This window comes from Telmatherina bonti (assembly GCF_933228915.1).
Source record: "Telmatherina bonti genome assembly, chromosome: 15".
Lineage (NCBI taxonomy): Eukaryota > Metazoa > Chordata > Actinopteri > Atheriniformes > Telmatherinidae > Telmatherina > Telmatherina bonti.
Window position 1 is genome coordinate 22,411,483 of NC_136613.1, and position 17,411 is coordinate 22,428,893.

At 37.4% G+C, this 17,411-nt stretch overlaps 3 protein-coding genes across 3 annotated transcripts; 1 reads left to right on the forward strand and 2 right to left on the reverse strand.

The window, feature by feature from the left end:
• Window positions 1-3,548: 3,548 nt before the first annotated feature.
• Window positions 3,549-5,448, forward strand: LOC306766447 (uncharacterized protein). Its single transcript, XM_079254214.1, has 2 exons — window positions 3,549-3,662; window positions 3,962-5,448. Exon 2 carries the CDS (start codon window positions 4,018-4,020, stop codon window positions 5,047-5,049), a length of 1,032 nt encoding a protein of 343 aa, XP_079110340.1. The 5' UTR covers window positions 3,549-3,662; window positions 3,962-4,017; the 3' UTR covers window positions 5,050-5,448.
• A 526-nt stretch (window positions 5,449-5,974) lies between these two features.
• On the reverse strand, window positions 5,975-11,448 carry prmt2 (protein arginine methyltransferase 2; the record flags this gene model as incomplete). The annotated part of the gene is made up of 9 exons (XM_079254724.1): window positions 11,251-11,448; window positions 10,962-11,153; window positions 9,094-9,255; window positions 8,762-8,926; window positions 8,417-8,592; window positions 6,571-6,700; window positions 6,358-6,494; window positions 6,095-6,269; window positions 5,975-6,007 (listed from the first exon to the last, which is right to left on the reverse strand). Exons 1-9 carry the CDS (start codon window positions 11,335-11,337, stop codon window positions 5,975-5,977), a joined length of 1,257 nt encoding a protein of 418 aa, XP_079110850.1. The 5' UTR covers window positions 11,338-11,448.
• Window positions 11,449-12,033: 585 nt separating this feature from the next.
• On the reverse strand, window positions 12,034-15,507 carry ercc1 (excision repair cross-complementation group 1). The gene is made up of 9 exons (XM_079253687.1): window positions 15,372-15,507; window positions 14,748-15,161; window positions 14,491-14,594; window positions 14,268-14,367; window positions 13,628-13,704; window positions 13,154-13,253; window positions 12,914-12,985; window positions 12,372-12,440; window positions 12,034-12,289 (listed from the first exon to the last, which is right to left on the reverse strand). The coding sequence occupies exons 1-9, from the start codon at window positions 15,429-15,431 to the stop codon at window positions 12,227-12,229; spliced, it is 1,059 nt and encodes a 352-aa protein (XP_079109813.1). The 5' UTR covers window positions 15,432-15,507; the 3' UTR covers window positions 12,034-12,226.
• Between the last annotated feature and the right edge of the window lie 1,904 nt (window positions 15,508-17,411).

A 17,411-nucleotide genomic window follows, 5' to 3' on the forward strand; every position in this document is an offset into this window, starting at 1 on the left:
TTTTAATACCATCTGAATTAAATGAGTGACTCGTTAACAGGCTGCAAAGAATTTTATGAGGAAGTTCATTTATCTGAATCAGATGTGTTGGAGCAGGAAGATATCTAAGACATGCAGGGCAGTGTGTCCCGAGGGCCTGAGATGGAAAAACACTACACCGTGTGTAGAAAAAAAAAAGTTTGTGTAAATCCTCCCCCAGTGGAAACTGAGACCTCAACACACATCACATCTCAACACTTAAGATTTAAGTTAAGTTAGATTTAACATTAACATTAAAGATTCATAAATAAAATCAGAAAAATACATCTAAAAATAATAAACTTATTTCCCAGACCATTTTTCTCATACATTGCAAGGTTTTTTTGGGTTTTTTTTTTTTTTTGTACATTTTACACAATTTCATCTATTATTAAGTGTAGCACTCATGATCAAAAATGGAAATATGTAATAAAAATCAGAGTACCTGTGCCATGTCGTGTCAGCTCCACCTTCTGTACTGACCTGACGTCCATCTGCTCCTTATAAAGGCTGCTGATGACGCGCCTCCCGTTTTAACTCTCATCTCATCTAAAACGAAACTAAACAGAAAAAGCAGCGAGTTCAAGTTTCCTCCTCAGTAAAACGAAACTTATCCATCAATTGTTAACACCAACTGTGCACTCTGGTCAGTGAGGACGAGGCTGAAGACAGCTTCCGATTCGCAATATGTGTAAAGGGCAATTCCACTGAATTTTTCGGAAACAACACCACATTAGACCAGGTCCTGACAAAAAACTATAACACTTAGACTCTTCAAACCTGGGCTAAAATATTCCACATATTATGCAGATTCAATAAAACATAGTGTCTGATTTGTGAAACCTTTATTCTATTTGTGAAAATGTAAATAAGGCTCATTTCATGACATTTTTGGCATCTGGACCACATTAGACCAGGTCCTGACAAAAAACTACAACACTTACACTCTTCAAACCTGGGCTAAAATATTCTAAATAATATGCAGATTTATTAAGACATAGTTTCTGATTTGTGAAACATTTCTTTTTTCATTCATTTTGTGACAAGCAAAGTTATGGAATTTTTTTATATTGTACAAACTTTAACCCATTTGATATTTTGTTTTGCAGATTATCATCTTGTGTCCAATTACAGTTTTGTAATACAAGACAAAGTCATACTTTTCCTTTCTCATTTTTAAACAACAAAATTAAATGTAAATGTTTGCATTATGTGAATCTTGAAGCATGCTTGTAATATTTCCCCATTAGCCAGCATGTCATTTTTTATACAATAAGTAGTCTTTTTAATTCCACTGTGTAACACACAGTAGCTGTGTGAGGCAACTGATGTTATCACTCTCTTGCAGTACATTGAAGACACCAGTCTTTCTTGTAGTTAAATGTGTTTTAAAGTTATGACAAAATTATATGAGTCAAATGTCATTCTTACTTGTTTGCCCCAGTATATCTGGAACCTAACATATTAAAACATCTCTTTTATTTATCTTTAGAGCTGCAGTTGGTGAGCCTATATGCTACTGGTTCAGGGGCATACAGAGCTGACAACTGCTTCCTTGCAAATCAGCTTGAAATCATTTTAAGCATTTATTTTGCATGTAATCTTCACTGTCTTGAAAACCCACTTACAGCTCAGCAACACTGCTTCTATGTAAGTAACAGATTATAAAATTGATCTGATACTGTAATCAGACACTTATTGAGTTATTTTTTTTCTAGCAAGCAGTGGCTCATAAGAGTGGGCAGATTAATCCTAAATCAATATTATAGATCCCCAGGGTTGTATCAATATCATTTAATTCCAGCATGATATCTATATTTTACTTGCAAAAGGCTTTCAAGGCAAAAGGCAAAAGATTTTTTAATAAGAACTAAGCAACGGGTTTTTCTTTAGGCCAGCTGTTCTCAAACTTTGTGCAACACAGTACCCCTTGTAAAATATTTTTTAGCCAAGTTGCCCCTAAACACTGCAAAGTATTTTTGGTTAAGCAAAAACATGAAATACAACACATTTGTGTTTGGGTCATTAAACTTTAACCTTGCAAAACAATGGCAATTATTTTGCACATCTCCACTAAGCTTCAACCAGGACTCCGTTGTTTGCGTTGTAAAGGCCACAGTGACTGACGGATATGACCCTTTACAGGTGGAGTTCAAGTCACGTCAGAATGTGGGATTTTGGCAGGAATGAAAAGGTGTAAATCTAAATTTAAATTCAGTTTATAAATTTACACTGATATTTACTGATATATATTAAAAATTTAAAATATATTTATAAATTTAATCAAGGATATTTTAAAAAATACATAAAAATACATATGTTTAAAAAAAAATAAAAATAAAATCACGTATTCCCTGCAATGCCTTGAAGTACCCCAGGGGTACCATTCCTCCATTTGAGAAACAGTGCTTTAGACTTTATTTTTCCTCAGGCAATTGTGTGACAATAGGGAAAAAAAAATTATTTTGTGACATATATTTTGTTTTAAATAGTTTACAACCTTAAATTTTTAAATTAAAAAGTTTCATATGACAGAAACTTTTGTTTCGTGTTTTATTACAATCCTGACCAATTATAAAAGGCAACAATCATCAAAAGATTAATCCAGGTTATTGTCAATACTGATACCAATTACATTATTTTATGCTTGCAATTTCACAATCTTTTGATCAAATCAGAAACTATGTCTTAATAAATCTGCATATTATTTAGAATATTCCAGTCCAGATTTGAAGAGTGTAAGTGTTGTAGTTTTTTGTCAGGACCTGGTCTAATGTGGTCCAGATGCCAAAAAAATGACATAAAATGAGCATTTTTTGCATTTTCACAAGTAGAATAAAGGTTTCACAAATCAAACACTATGTTTTATTGAATCTGCATATTATTTAGAATATTTTAGCCCAGGTTTGAAGAGTGTAAGTGTTGTAGTTTTTTGTCAAGACCTGGTCTAATGTGGTCCAGATGCCAAAAAATGTCATGAAATGAGCATTTTTTGCATTTTCACAAATAGAATAAAGGTTTCACAAATCAGACACTATGTTTTATTGAATCTGCATATTATTTAGAATATTTTAGCCCAGGTTTGAAGAGTGTAAGTGTTGTAGTTTTTTTGTCAGGACCTGGTCTAATGTGGTCCAGATGCCAAAAATGTCATGAAATGAGCCTTATTTGCATTTTCACAAATAGAATAAAGGTTTCACAAATCAGACACTATGTTTTATTGAATCTGCATAATATGTGGAATATTTTAGCCCAGGTTTGAAGAGTCTAAGTGTTATAGTTTTTTGTCAGGACCTGGTCTAATGTGGTGTTGTTTCCGAAAAATTCAGTGGAATTGCCCTTTACACACATTACGAATCGGAAGCTAACTTCAGCGAGGGGAAGTATTCAGCCATTCATTCTGCTTGTCTGTCAGATAAAAGTCGGAGTTCTTGAGCACAGTTGCGCCGCCGCTCGCTAGATGATGCTGCAGCCCAGTTTGATCACACAAGCTGCGCTGCTTCTTCCAGAACAACACAAGCTACGACACTCGACCCTGCAGCCTTCTTGCTATTAAATCCTGTTCTTTTTGTTGTGTTATTTGCGGACTTGCAAGATAAATACGTAAACGCACGTAGATATTTTCTGCAGGAGGGATGTACACGGTATGTGAAATGTTTATTTGTTGGATGTTTGCCGCATCCTCCTGCATCCGCATTGTTTACGACAGAGCAGGGCCTACACACAGGACTGCTATGCACGGTGTTTTTTTGTTTTTTTTTTAGCCTCAGGTTATTTGGCTCATACATCCCGCTGTTATAGCATGATCATGATGGAAACTGTGCTACAGAAATAAGTCACAAGCTAAAGCGGAATAAACCAGTGGCTTGTTTTGGATGTGCTTTGTGTTGCATGAAGCTACATCGCTCTAAACCTAATATTATGTGCTTGCATTCCCTTTCAGATCATCTTTAAATAAGTAAAAAGCACTCCTGCCCTGCTGTGCTAGTAGATGGCAGCATGCTGGATAAAACCAGCGACAAAGAGCAGCAGTCTGGGTTCTGTTCAGACTGTGGTTGCAGCCTCAACCCACCACAGCCTGACTTAAACACTGACCCCAGCAGCACTTCATCTGCTACTAAACAGCAGCAGACAAACAAGACAGGCAGTCCCTCCAAATGTCCATCATGTCATGCAGGCAGCAGCAGCAGCATCTCTAATGGTCGGCGGCCCCATCGCCGAATGCGCCTGGAGCCTCATACCTGCAGCTTGTGCTCCAAAACCTTCATCTCCTCCGCCCACCTGACCCTTCACCTCGCCTCTCACAACAAGGAGAGGAAGTTTAGATGTAACATCTGTGGGAAGTACTTCCATCAGTCTTCCCACTTGATGGCTCACAAGGCGATCCACAGTGGAGACAGGCCATTTAAGTGCCCCGAGTGTGGGAAGACTTTTGGCCGTGCCTCGCATCTAAAGACGCACCATCGGCTCCACACAGGTGAAAAGCCTTTCAAGTGCACCTATTGTGACAAGTCTTTCACGCAGAAAGCTGGGCTTCTGGCACATTTCCGTCTACACACCGGAGAGAGGCCACACAAGTGTGAGAACTGTGGTGCGGGGTTCCGTTCTTTGTCACTCCTGCTCTCTCACAAGGCTCAGGAGGCATCCCAGCAGGCCAAACCAGCACCAGCACCTGAGCCCGAACCTCAAGGGACACAAAGCAGCATGGAGGATCTGAAGTGTGGCGTCTGCTGTCGCACTTTTGTGCGCTCATCATACATCAGGCTGCACATACGCCTGAAGAAAGGACAGCGACCTTATCACTGCAAAGTATGCAACAAGACCTTCGTCAAGCTGGACACGTTTGTGAGCCACTGTGACAAACATTTGAGGCAGAAAAAGGACAAAAACAAGGAAGTTAGAGCCAAAGTTGTTAAGCCTCCTTTGTTTGTTCCACTTTCCAAGTCTCCCTCTCCTGAGTCCACTCAGCCTCCATCCCCAGAGGTCAACACACGCTCCAGAGCAAAAGCTAAGACCAAGACTGAGCCATAACCAAGAGGATGAAAGATGGAGAACTGTGAAATAGCAGTGGTGTTATTTAACATATAATGTTGAAAGGTAAATGTTTACAAGTGAGAGTCATTCACAATAAGGAACAAAAAGCAAATGAGCAGTTGAACAACTCCTAACTTATTTTTTACTTAATTCAGCATGGGTTTACTAAATATACTGTTTTGTTATTTGAATGTCATTGACAATTATCTTTGTAAGCACAAGTGATTTAGTTATAATGCATATTTAGAAAATATGTAATTTTATAAATCTTTAAAAAAAAAAACTTGAGGCTGGAACAGTCTGAGTTAAAGTGAAAGTGGAATTGGAGTGTGCAACACTTATCTTATTATTCATCCTTTTCCATTTATCAGCATCTCGTGATAGGTAGATGCTACTTAGCGCATTTATTTAAGGAATATTTTAGCACAAAAAGAAGCTATATTTAATTTGTATATGTTGTTTAATCTTTAAGTCTAAAAAGTGTACAATTTTAAATTCTTGTAAAAGATGGTGAAACCATTTCTTTAATCCACACAAGCCCAGTGGCATGTGCTATAAGGACAAATAGTTATGACAGTTAAATACTTTATTGTTAGAAATTAGTGAAATAAAGATTTGCGAGTAAAATACAAAAACATGGTGTGGTAGCCATTTTCCTTTTGTTGTCTCTCTCAGCTGGAAATATGTCACAATCTCTAATACATCCGAGTCTCCTCATACAAACCCTGCTTTCCTGCTGATCCCAGTCAGAGCGCCTCCACAGTTTATTTTGAGCACGTGTAATCACCTTGGACCCCAATTAGACTTGTCCATGGAGACATTCATTGCCACGGCTGAAAACAGGTTGGCAGAAGCTCCGCTTAAGAGTCGATGTATTCAAGCAGTTCTCTGTCGATCAGGCATATTGATAGGTAAGAGTGTGTCACCTCCACATGGGGAAACTTTTTCTGCCAACCTAAAGAAAGACAAAGCGAGTGAAAAGTAAAGAAAAAGAAAAAAACAATTGAAGCTTTATTGGTGAAGATAAACATGTTGTGTTTGCCTGGCAGTTATCTGTGTCCTGTGAGCAGCTGCTGATCTTCCAGTGCAGAGAAACAGTCATGTGGCGTCTCCAGATGGGGTTTCGGCGCAGCACAATAGTTCCACTGATTGAGTCTCCAGTACATACGCTGACTGGTCTGTCCAGCATGAACAGTGTCTGCTTCCAGTGTGTTGACCTGAGAGGAAGCAGTTGATATAAAATTGCTGTTTCCTAACACGTTCTTTTAAAGTCTTGAAGACAGATATTTATGTGTTTTATGTTACTCTGAGTTCGGTCCAGTGTTCAGCTCCACTGTTGCACCTCCTGCCTCCAGGCTCTCGAAACGAACGGTGAACCAAGCAGTGAATCCGTGGAAGACTCCAGACTTTTCCACACAAAACTGAAAGTCACTCTTCATTTCCTGAGAAATGAAACAGTTGTGTTGGGATGAAAGTCTAACATGCTGGTAGTTTGCAACAGCCAAACTCACTTATCACCTCAAGGTCTCCAACTTGCAGAGTGTACATGTCCAGGCAGAGGATGTCACAGGGGGCAGAGAGGCAGTCGTTTGGCTCGATGTCGTGACTGAACTTGGGCTTGGTGAAAAACTCCTGCTGTGCCAAAGTTCTGCAGAAATTACATATTATCTATTAATTATTAATTATTTATTAATGGCGAAATCAGATACATTAATGCAGATATCAAAGCAATAACAGCAACACAGAAGCCTCAAAAAGCTTCTACTATTTTCTACTAAATGTTTCCACAATAATATCCATTGGTCATTCTGTTACTTCCCATTATTCAAGTGTTATTTGTTAGGAAAGTATAAGTGATCACAGTTTATGAGCAACTTTCAATCACAGTTTTTTTTGCCTGTTGAACCAGTTATTAAATCTTCAACTTTACATGATCTTTGGTACATCTGACCTATAGTAATAACCAACGAGTTTTATTCCCTTACGTTTTATTATCCAGCTCTGCAGTATCCTGAACACCCGATCCGTCTGTTTATTAAAGAGAGAATGTAAGCTGTACTGCAATAACGGAAGCAAGCGCAGTAATTAAAGTAAAACAATAGTGTACTTTATAAGCCATATTGTTATTAAATTGTTTTGGGTGCAAAGTGGTCAATGAAGCAGATGAGACATGTTTTAATCATAATAATAATGCATTTTATTTAAAAGCGCCTTTCAAGTCACTCGAGGAGACTGTACAATAAAAATAGGCATTAAAACAATAAGAAACAATAAAAACAACATAGAACTGCGGGACGGGGTGATTACAGGGAGTATGCTTTCTTGAACAGGTGTGTTTTAAGGTTGGATTGAACAGATGTAAATAGTCAGTGTTACAGATGTCTGGTGGGAGGACATTCCAGAGGTGGGGAGCTGAGCGACTGAATGCTCTCCTCCCCATGGTGCTGAGACGGCAGGAGGGAACATTGAGGTGGATGGAGGAGGATGACCTGAGGGAGCGGGAGGAGGTGACAAGGGAAGGAGGTCTGACAGATAAGGGGGTGGCGAGGTTGTGGATGGCCTTGAAAGTGTGCAGAAGAATTTTGAATTCTATTCTTGATTTAGCCTGTAGCCAGTGCAGTTGCTGTAGGATGGGGGTGATGTGGTGAAAAGAGGGAGTTTTGTGATGATGTTACACATTTGCTTAATATCTGTAACAAATCAGTTACATATTTTAAGCACATTTACAAAGATTAGTGTCAGGAAAGTCCAGCTAAGAAATAAAAAACCTGGATAATTCAGTTCATTTTAAAACAAAGCTAAATTACCAAGTTTAAGCTGTTCAATGTGAATATAAAGTCACAAATATGATCATGGATGGGACTAAAGCTAGGATTGTAAAATGGGTGTAACTACATTAGCACTTGTACAGTTAAGTGTTGTTGAATACACAAGTTTAATCGAATAAACTGAGGTAAAAAGTTGCACGAAAAAGCACGGGTCACAACAGATAATGAAAGACTTTACAAAAACATCACTGCCGTGCAACGACCTGTATCATGTTTCCACACACCAAATGTATGTACACCTAGAATCAGGTTAATCAGGATCAGAGAAAATAAAACCAGACAGGAGATTGTTTGGTATCCAGGTTAGTCATTCCAGTTCTACAAGAGCTGCAAATCCAGGAGCTTTTTAATGCATTCCTGCCATCACACACCTGAATTAAATGACATGGATTTTACAGTCTATCAAGTTCTGCACAATGACTCATTTTTAGGCAAATGCTAGAGCAGGAAATATGGAAAACCTGCTGGACTTCAGCTCTCATAGGACCAGAATGAGCACCTTAATTCAGTATCAACAGCTAATTAATGGTTCTTACTGAAGAGGGGTGAAGTCCAGGCCGTAGGGCCTTTCCCAGAAGGCCATTTTCTCTGCGTAGTAGCTGTCGGCCTGGCACGGAACCAGAGTGAAGGCTGCAGAGGAGGGCCACATTACACCTCCATCTCTGAGCCAGCGGTCCCTGGCCACCAGAACCGACTCCACCATGAACTCAAACTAGACCAACAGAAAGGGAAAAAATAATCAGAAGAGGTGAAAGTAAAAGAATATGACAGCATTTGAGGAAGCAGCGCTCTACCAAAGAATAATCTTCAAATATGAAAAAACAGCTTCAGACAATAATCCAAATGTTAAATGACAGCAGTGGAAGTGTCACTGTTATTACCAGTAAGCAGTTTCCCATCCACTCCGACACCAGGATGTCCACCTGCTCCGGCAGCTCGAGCTCCTCTGCTCGTCCCTGGAGCACTGTCACCACCTCCTCACAGCCGTTCTGCTTCACCAGCTGTCTGGTGTACTCCGCCATGGAGCTCGCCTCCACAGCATACACCTACAGCAGCACACATTAATGTACAACACTACGCCGAACTGCTTACACCATGTAGTAACAACCCTCCTCCAGCAGGTGACAGTATAAGTATTCTGATCAACAAAAAAAAACTGATTCGGTTGCTCTCAATACAACTAATTCTCCAGATTAAACATAAATCTATTTACCTTAGAGGGTTGTGCCAGCTGAGCGCAGAACAGGCTGATGATGCCGGTGCCACAGCCCAGATCCATTACCACCTTGTTCCTCAGAGAAGAACTGTTGCTGAGAATAACCTGCCGGTATGTCTCCGTGCGGCTCTTGTCTGACAACATCTCCAGGTGGAGCCTCTGAATGATGAGACAGGAACAAATATGATACTCAGCTTTATATAGTTTTACAACCTATCAGAGATTAATACACACAATGGCAGATGAGAGAACTGCTTCTTTATTCTTCCACTGTATGTAGGAAAGTCATGGCAACAGAACTGGGTATGTGGTGGGATATGTTTACACGTCACCCTGAACCTTCAGCTTGGTATAAGCGCACAGTTACACCAACTAAGGTTGAATCAATGTGAGAAATGGTGGAGTAATGAGGGGGGCATGGGGGTCTTGGCAGCATTGTTATGTCTTAGTGAAAAAATAAATGGCAAAGTTTCTAAAAGACCCAAAAACGTCGCTTTATATTGTGAGAAAATGTCTCCTTATTGAAGCCAAAGAACTAAACGATCATAAAATGGTGCCATGTTTAGTTTAACTGATTGAACTGATAAAAAAGTGGCATCATGACCTACAATTAATGACACGACATGGCACTCCTGAAAAATAACAATGTGAAATCAAAACAGACATAAAATAGAAGCCTTTTAGCTTCCACTGAAGTAAAACTTTAGGCAGGAAGGGATTTGTGGTGATTTGGTATGGATGTTTTTCCACTGTGAACTTTTAAACAGCAATTAGCAACTGGAGAGTAACGGGGCAGCTGGGCTGTTCAACCGGATATGCTAATGTCGTCTGCTGGGTGAATTGATCCTTTACCTAGTTTCTGCAAGTTAGATCTATAGCCCTGAGCCTAACTGTGCTGTGTATTGATAAATCTATGACACTGTCTGTGAGTCTGAGGTTGCAGACAGACTAGTAATGGCATTCTTTTTCTTTCTACTGTCCTTCATAGTTTTATTTTGTAACTATTATTACTTAAATATGTACGGTACTATATGTTTTGTTTTGCTTACACTGCGAGGCCCAATCCCAGGCTCCACACTCACAGACTAATGGATTTAAGGGTGATGGTGCTGACTTTTTCACAGCATTATGCTGAGAGTGAGATCTAAATATTTGTATTTGTTCCTGGAAAACATTTGTGACATTAAATAATGGACAACTTTCCCCCCGTAAAATTTAAGCAAACTAAAAATGAATGGTGAAGGTAAGATATCAGCTAATAAGGTTATCTCCAACAGTCTTTTGCTAACTGCTGTTGTGACTTTCTTGTTACAACTATACAGAATTTATCATTTCTTAATGACAGAATTGTTACTACCTTTGTTTCTTTCTTAGGTTTGTTATTCTAAAGCTGCACATTGTCAATATGTTGCGTCCCGTGTTTCCTCTTTCTACCACTTTAAGAACTCATAAATTCACATGGGCCATATACGTGGGCACATATGTACTATTCTTGTAATATTTCTTTGATCATTTAATAGCATCTATGCTGCTGTAAACAGCACAGACAAAGTGATGTAAAACTGAACTTTGGTGTTTTTGCAATTATTTTTTGCAGTTATTGCAAACATGACTTGTTTTTTATGTTTCTAGGTTTCTAGTTTAGGTGGTGAATTTACAAAGATAACTAGAAAGTCAGCAGGTACAATTTATGTGTTTATTCTAGGCTAAATTGTAAAATTAAAACTAAACTGCAAGCTTTTACTGTAGCTGTCTGACTAACTCATCATCAGGAAAAATTAGCTAAATAACTAAATGAAGATAATGTATTTTTGACCTACATATGTGTTACTTTACATGCAAAGCATAATGGTTGTATTTCTAACCAGTGTCCCATAACTCCCGAAGTATTCTTCATCCTGCCATGGATCATCTAAGGAAATGTCCTCCTCCTCAGCAGCTTCTCGGTTCAGGTGGCTGGCAGGAACATAACCTATGACCCCCTCCAGCTCTGCCCACCACCACTCAGGTGAAGGCTTGGCGTGCACTAACAACCTGTCCCCAGTGCTGAAACTAAGCTGTGGAGCAAAAGTGATAAAGTTTGTGTTAATATCGTGACTTGTGCTCCCAAATGTACAGTAGGAAGTGTGCCAGAGGTCTAAGTGGTTTTCTAACCTGCTCCGAGCCACTTCCAGTGAAGTCTGACAAAGCAACATACTCCTCAGGAGACGCATCATCCTCATCCTCTTTCTCTGTTTGCATGCTTACTAGTTTGCTTTGTCACATTAACAACTTGGTTTCCCCTTTAAACTTCAATACAGGCCTTCTTTGTTACATAAAGCCGCATCGGCAAGTACGTAAAAATAAGTACGTTGTTCTTACAGCAATACAAACACTTCGCTGCTAAAACGTGCGTACCGGAAACACTTCCTGGTTTGACGTCAGATTTCGCGCCTTCACGGTTGTCGGAAATTTGGAAACGCAAATTCAATAATAAAAAAAAAAAAAAAAAGTTGCTTGAATGACTTGATTCAGCTATTTATGTGTGTGAAGCGGCTCCACCAACATATTTTTATACCTGAAAAAAGCAGGCAATCAGTTCTTCGTAATATGTAAATGTAAAGTATTGTAGATTTTCAGTACTGAAGAAACACAATTATATGACAAATTTTCCTTATTTTTACTATAGATTCAGTCTCCTTTATTATAGAATCACCTCATCACCTGTTCTACAAGAAATCCAAATCCAGGTAATGACTGGGAATAACTGGTGTATCAACCAGTCAAGTGTCTCATTGATGAGGCTTTTTTTATTCATAGAGCTCATTTCTCTTAAATGTCTTTTCTTTTTATATTTTGCACTCAATTGTTGATTTTTGTCGCAAACAAAATAAATGTAAAAACAATGAAACATAAGTGTTAAAAATTTTTTTTTTTTTTTTTATTACAAGAGCAATCTCAATGAAGAAAGTTTATCACACCATAAGAGATATAAAAACACTAAATCAGTATGCAGGTCAAAGAATCTACAAAGACCTCTTTAGGGAGAAACTACATTTCACACATCACTTTCCTAAATCAAGACAGTTGATCAGCCATATATATTTCTCTCCATGGTCATGCCACACACACATCTCCTTGGTGAGGAGTCTCAACTGTCTTTTGTCTTTGACTTGAGAAAAGGCTTGTGGAGAACATCGTGAAGTCGTCTTGCCTGTGGACACAAAATATCAACATGGTGGTAAATATTCCATCTATGCCCAGCATGCCATTTTCTTGCACTCTTTCTTCCTCACCTTTTGTGGTCCAAGTCCTGGGCAGAGTACCAAGTCTTCCTGAGAAGCACTTATGATTCCTTCTATAGACTGTTAAGAAGTTTAAAAAAGAAAGAAAGAAATGCAATCTTTGTATATTTTGACTGAATCATTAGTTCAGGGTAGAAGAGACAGTTTAATTCAGAGTTGTAAGACAGGGCAAATAAAGTAAAATACCATCAGGTTACTTTTGATCAATTCTCCTACTTAAAAAAAATATTCCAGCTTGATTTTTTTTGTTTTGTTTTTAATTAATTACTGGGTATGCACATCTGGCAAATATCAGAATTCTGCTTTTTTCCCCCCCAAAAGTTATGCAACATGTCCAAGTCGCCTTTTTGAAAATGTCATTTTGTTAAGGGGAGAAAAAACTTGAGGCTTAAACTATTTTCCCGTGAATCTCACATTCAGGTATTCTCTATCAAACAGACACAAAAATAAAAAAATAAATAAATTTAAAAAAAAAAATTGAGGTAGGACACCGGTGGTTAATTTTACATGGTTATTTTTTCTTTGGTACTCACCGAAAAAGTGGAGAGCAAGGTAATGGCATCAGTTTTGTTTATAGATTTCACAGTTGTCAGGCAATCTGTAACCTTAATTAGCCCAAAGAAATACAATTAGGAGTGAGAAGCAGTGCTGCAAGACTTCAGCATTCACTCAGAAACATACTGTATAATATCTATGTATTCCTAAATCTGGCTAAATTTAGATATAAAAATAAGATAAATATTTAAACAGCAATAGGGTGAAACTTTACACACCTTTGACAGGTAGTTTTTTTCAACTTGTTCCTTCAGGAGATCAGCTGGTTTCTTTTCATATGACTTATACGTTTCCAGGTATCGCCCTGCTTCTTCTGGACTACCAGTTCAACATAAAGATACAAAACAAGAAGAAGAAAGCAAGATGGGAGATAAATACTGATAATGATACTAGTTAGAGAAAATGATAAATTAAACAACACATCTTAGTGCTCTTAAGAATAAATGGTTGCCGTGTCAAAGACATGTTTGTTTATTTATGTAGCTTTTTTTTAATCAAAAAAATACACCTAGATAAAAATCTTCTTCTTCCATTGAGTTCAGGTATCTCTCACATTGGACAAAGAGAAACCAGTTACTATATTTTCTGCTGACAAGTCTTGCAAGGCAGCAAAAGTTTCAAGGATCCTCCTTGAGAAGTCATAATTTTAAAAAAATTCTAAACACTATAATTTTTCATGCTACTGGTCTTACCTCCAAGCTAAAATAAGGGTGCAGTCAGCCATGATGCAGATGCGAGCCAGCTCCTTCAATGTATGATGAGGATCTTTCTGAAAACAAAAATAAAAACTACCTTATGTCTTTATCAGTGCTTTTTCAAGATTGTCTCAATTCATCTACTAATACAAATGTTTTTTCTTTTGTTTTCTTTTAAAGACATTCTTTAAATAATAGATTTTGGCATTTGTTGACTCTGACAGCTATTCTAATTAGGATCAATTTGGTGCTAAAATAGTCTCAGGCTGCACACTGAAGTTACACTAATGTTTGTTTGTTAAATGTTGCTTAACTACACAAAAAAGACTGACTTAACAACTGAATAGTTAAAAAATAACAGGTCACATTACAGCTGGTGGCTTGTAATGGCTGACTGACTTTGTTCAAAATAAGCAGCTGTACATCTGAATTCCTTTGTGGCAGTAGCCTATCCCAAAATGTTGTGAAATGATCACATGAAAGTCTTTTGTTTTAAATGTTTTTTTTTGTTGTTGTTTAAAAAAAAAAAAAAAAAAACAACAAAAAAAAACCAAACCAAAAAAGAAAAACATATTTAAATGTAAGAAAACAAACGAAAAAAAAAAAAAAAAAACAGGTTAGGAATATTAACACTTACCACATCTACTTGGACGAGCAGTACACGCAAGGTGAATGTGTTTCCAAGCAGCTTTAAACGATCATGGATATAGTTTGGATTAAGGTTGTGATACCTTACACTTCAAACCGGACCCAAAATAAGCATCATAGGAGAACAACACACGTAAAAGAATAGTTAGGTCAGAAATATGTATATATATATGTATATTGTGAGTCAAAGTTCATGGAGCTGAAAAGCTCACCTGAGGAAGAGTGCACAAGTCATCTGTCCCAAGACATAGTCCGGTACGATGTCTCCAAACTCCCATGGTACGCTCCTCACAAACTTTAGAATAGGATTCCCCCTCTGAATAAGGAAAAATAAAAAGGGGATACTGAGCTAAACACTATCTATTTTTAGATTGTGAGTTATTAAGCATGACTGAATAAAAGGTTAATTTATGCTGTATTGAGTTGTGAGAGTTAAAAACGATTCATGTTTTTTTTTTTTTTTGCATACCTGTCGCGGACTGACAATAATGCTGCTCCCAGATCCAACTGGTTTAGGAAACAGACTAAGGCTTGTATCTGGCTTTTGACAGCTCCCTTCGTCCACATGTGTCTCCTCACTGTTTTTAGCATCTTCTGCTCTAACCTGAACACAATCCTGAGCAGTTTCACAGCTTCCTGAAGCAGAACGCACCAAGTCCTGCGCCTTTTGCATCAGACTGGTGACGCCAGCATCTCCAGTCCTGACCATTTTGGAGGGTACATCCTTCTGTGGAGACGCAGTCACGTTGTTTTTACTGTGGACGATGTATTCTGCGTAGGAAAGGGGTTGTTCAGCTGATTTGGGAGCAGGATTTGTGGAGGATGCAGCTGAGGTTGAAGAGTTTTGCTGTCCTTTGAATGTAGGCTGAAACTGTGGCTTTGGCTGGAACGCAGTGAAATAAGGTCTTAGAACTAAATCACTGATAGATTCATGCTCAACCATAAGTCACAAATTTAACCACCTAATATATAAATGTTTTACTAGCTTGGTACGCAACTTAAAAAAAAGATTTGAACTTAATCATTTTGCAGAAAAGAGGGTGAGTTAGCCAATATCTAGCTAGCCACTAGCTTAATTAAAACAAATACACACCGGTGTTCTTTCTTTGGTGAACGCAGAATCATCCAAATTTATGTGAAACCTCTTCTTCATGTCTTTTAATTGATGAATACCCTTTAACCTAAATATATATCTCCAAATAACTACAATGAACTTGTACTAACGTTACTCACTGTACAGACAGGAAGAAAAATCTTTGGCACTTCCGGAACAACTACAAAAACAAAAGCACATTCACAATAAAATGCAGACATACGATGGTTTTTTTTCTTGATCTTTTCTTCTGTTTGTCTTCTTTTCTTTTCTTTTTTTCTTTTTTTTTAAATTACATTATTTCCTCCGTGCTTGATACTTCTGAAAAACTAGATTTACAGCAACACTAACAATTATATATATATATATATATATATATATATATATATATATATATATATATATATATATATATATATATATATATATATATATATATATATATATATATGTATATATATATACATATACACATAATTTCTGTGAAGTGTAGGGTCTTTTCTGAGATGCTGTTTATTTGTGGTTTCTAAAATTGGTGACTCTGATGAACTTATCCTATGCAGCTGAGGTAACTCTTGGTCCTCCTGTCCTGAGGAGGTCCTCATGAGAGCCAGTTTCAACATTGTGTTTGATGGTCTTTGTAACTACACTAGAGAATACCTTCAAACTTCTTGAAATTTTCCTGATGGACTGACCAGCATGTCTTAAAGTAATGATGTACTGTCATTTCTCTTCACTTAGTTGAGTGGTTCTTGCCATAATATGGATTATAACAGAGATCAAACAGAGTGAAACCACTGTATAGACCTTTCTAGCAACCATGCCTCTGCACATAACAACCGATGGTCTCAAACACATTAAGAAGGAAAGAAATCTCAGAAATTAGCTCTTGACAATGTAATCCTGTTAATGACAAACCATTCCAGGTGACTGCCTTATAAATTGATTGATAAAATGTCATGAATGTACCAAAGCAAAAGGTGGTTACTTTGAAGAATCTAAAATATAAAACATATGCTTGGTTTATTTACGACTTTTTTTGTTTACTACCCCCCCCCCCCCCCCCCCCAATATACCTTTCAAGGAATCTGCTATCATTAGGAAATTATGTCTTTTGGGAATGCTTGGAACACATTAAGGATCTTAATTTGGTTAAAATGGATTTTTTTTATGTTGTTGTTTTTGATAGAATAAATGTCCCATTGTGGTTGCATGGAAAAATTATTTCTATGTATGTCATTGTTCCATGACATCAGCTCCATAACTTTCCATTGATGTGGCCTTAATGACAGGGTAACAACAACATGGAATTGTGTTGTAAATGTTCATTCACATACATGGTCCTTTATGCTGTTGTCTGCTGGGGAGTGAGCAGCACTCACCGGAAAAGGAAGAGACTTAACAAGTTGGTCAGAAATGACAGCTCTGTCCTGTGCTGCCCAGTGGACTCTGTGGAGAAGGAGGGTGTAAGGTGGATGTTCACCAAATTTACATCCATCATGGACAACACCTGCTGCACCAAACTGTGGAGGGGCTGAGCAGCTCCTTCAGCAGCAGACTGAGACACCCTCAGTGTAGGAAGGAGCGCTACCGTTGGTCCTTCATTCCCACTGCTGTCAGACGGTACAAGTCATCTGTATAGTCATGATACTATGTATTAATTATTAATATTTCACAGTGCAATACCTCTGTTATCCCTACCTACATCATCATACTTATATTTAATATCCCACCATCACTATGTAAATAGCTTGTGAAGTTGTTTTATCGTGTGATATATATAATGTGCTTATATATATATATATATATATATATATATATATATATATATATATATATACATATATATATATATATATATATATATATATATATATATATATATATATATATATATATATATATATATATATATATATATATGACTATTCCTGTCTAAGTAAATACTAGGATTGTAGATATACCAGTTTTCATAATAAGACAAAAAATAATTAAAGAACATAAAGTGAATATCAGAAATCCATAATAATAAAGGTTTTC

Bases quoted from the DNA above. Each gene is read 5' to 3' on its own strand.
- LOC306766447 (XM_079254214.1), top strand. From the start codon at position 4,018: ATGCTGGATAAAACCAGCGACAAAGAGCAGCAGTCTGGGTTCTGTTCA.
- ercc1 (XM_079253687.1), bottom strand. From the start codon at position 15,431: ATGAAGAAGAGGTTTCACATAAATTTGGATGATTCTGCGTTCACCAAA. The intron at 13,254-13,627 runs GTAAGACCAGTA...TTGAACTGGTAG, and splicing joins ACCCTTATTTTAGCTTGGAG to TCCAGAAGAAGCAGGGCGAT. The intron at 12,290-12,371 runs GTGAGGAAGAAA...TTGTGTCCACAG, and splicing joins CAGGACTTGGACCACAAAAG to GCAAGACGACTTCACGATGT.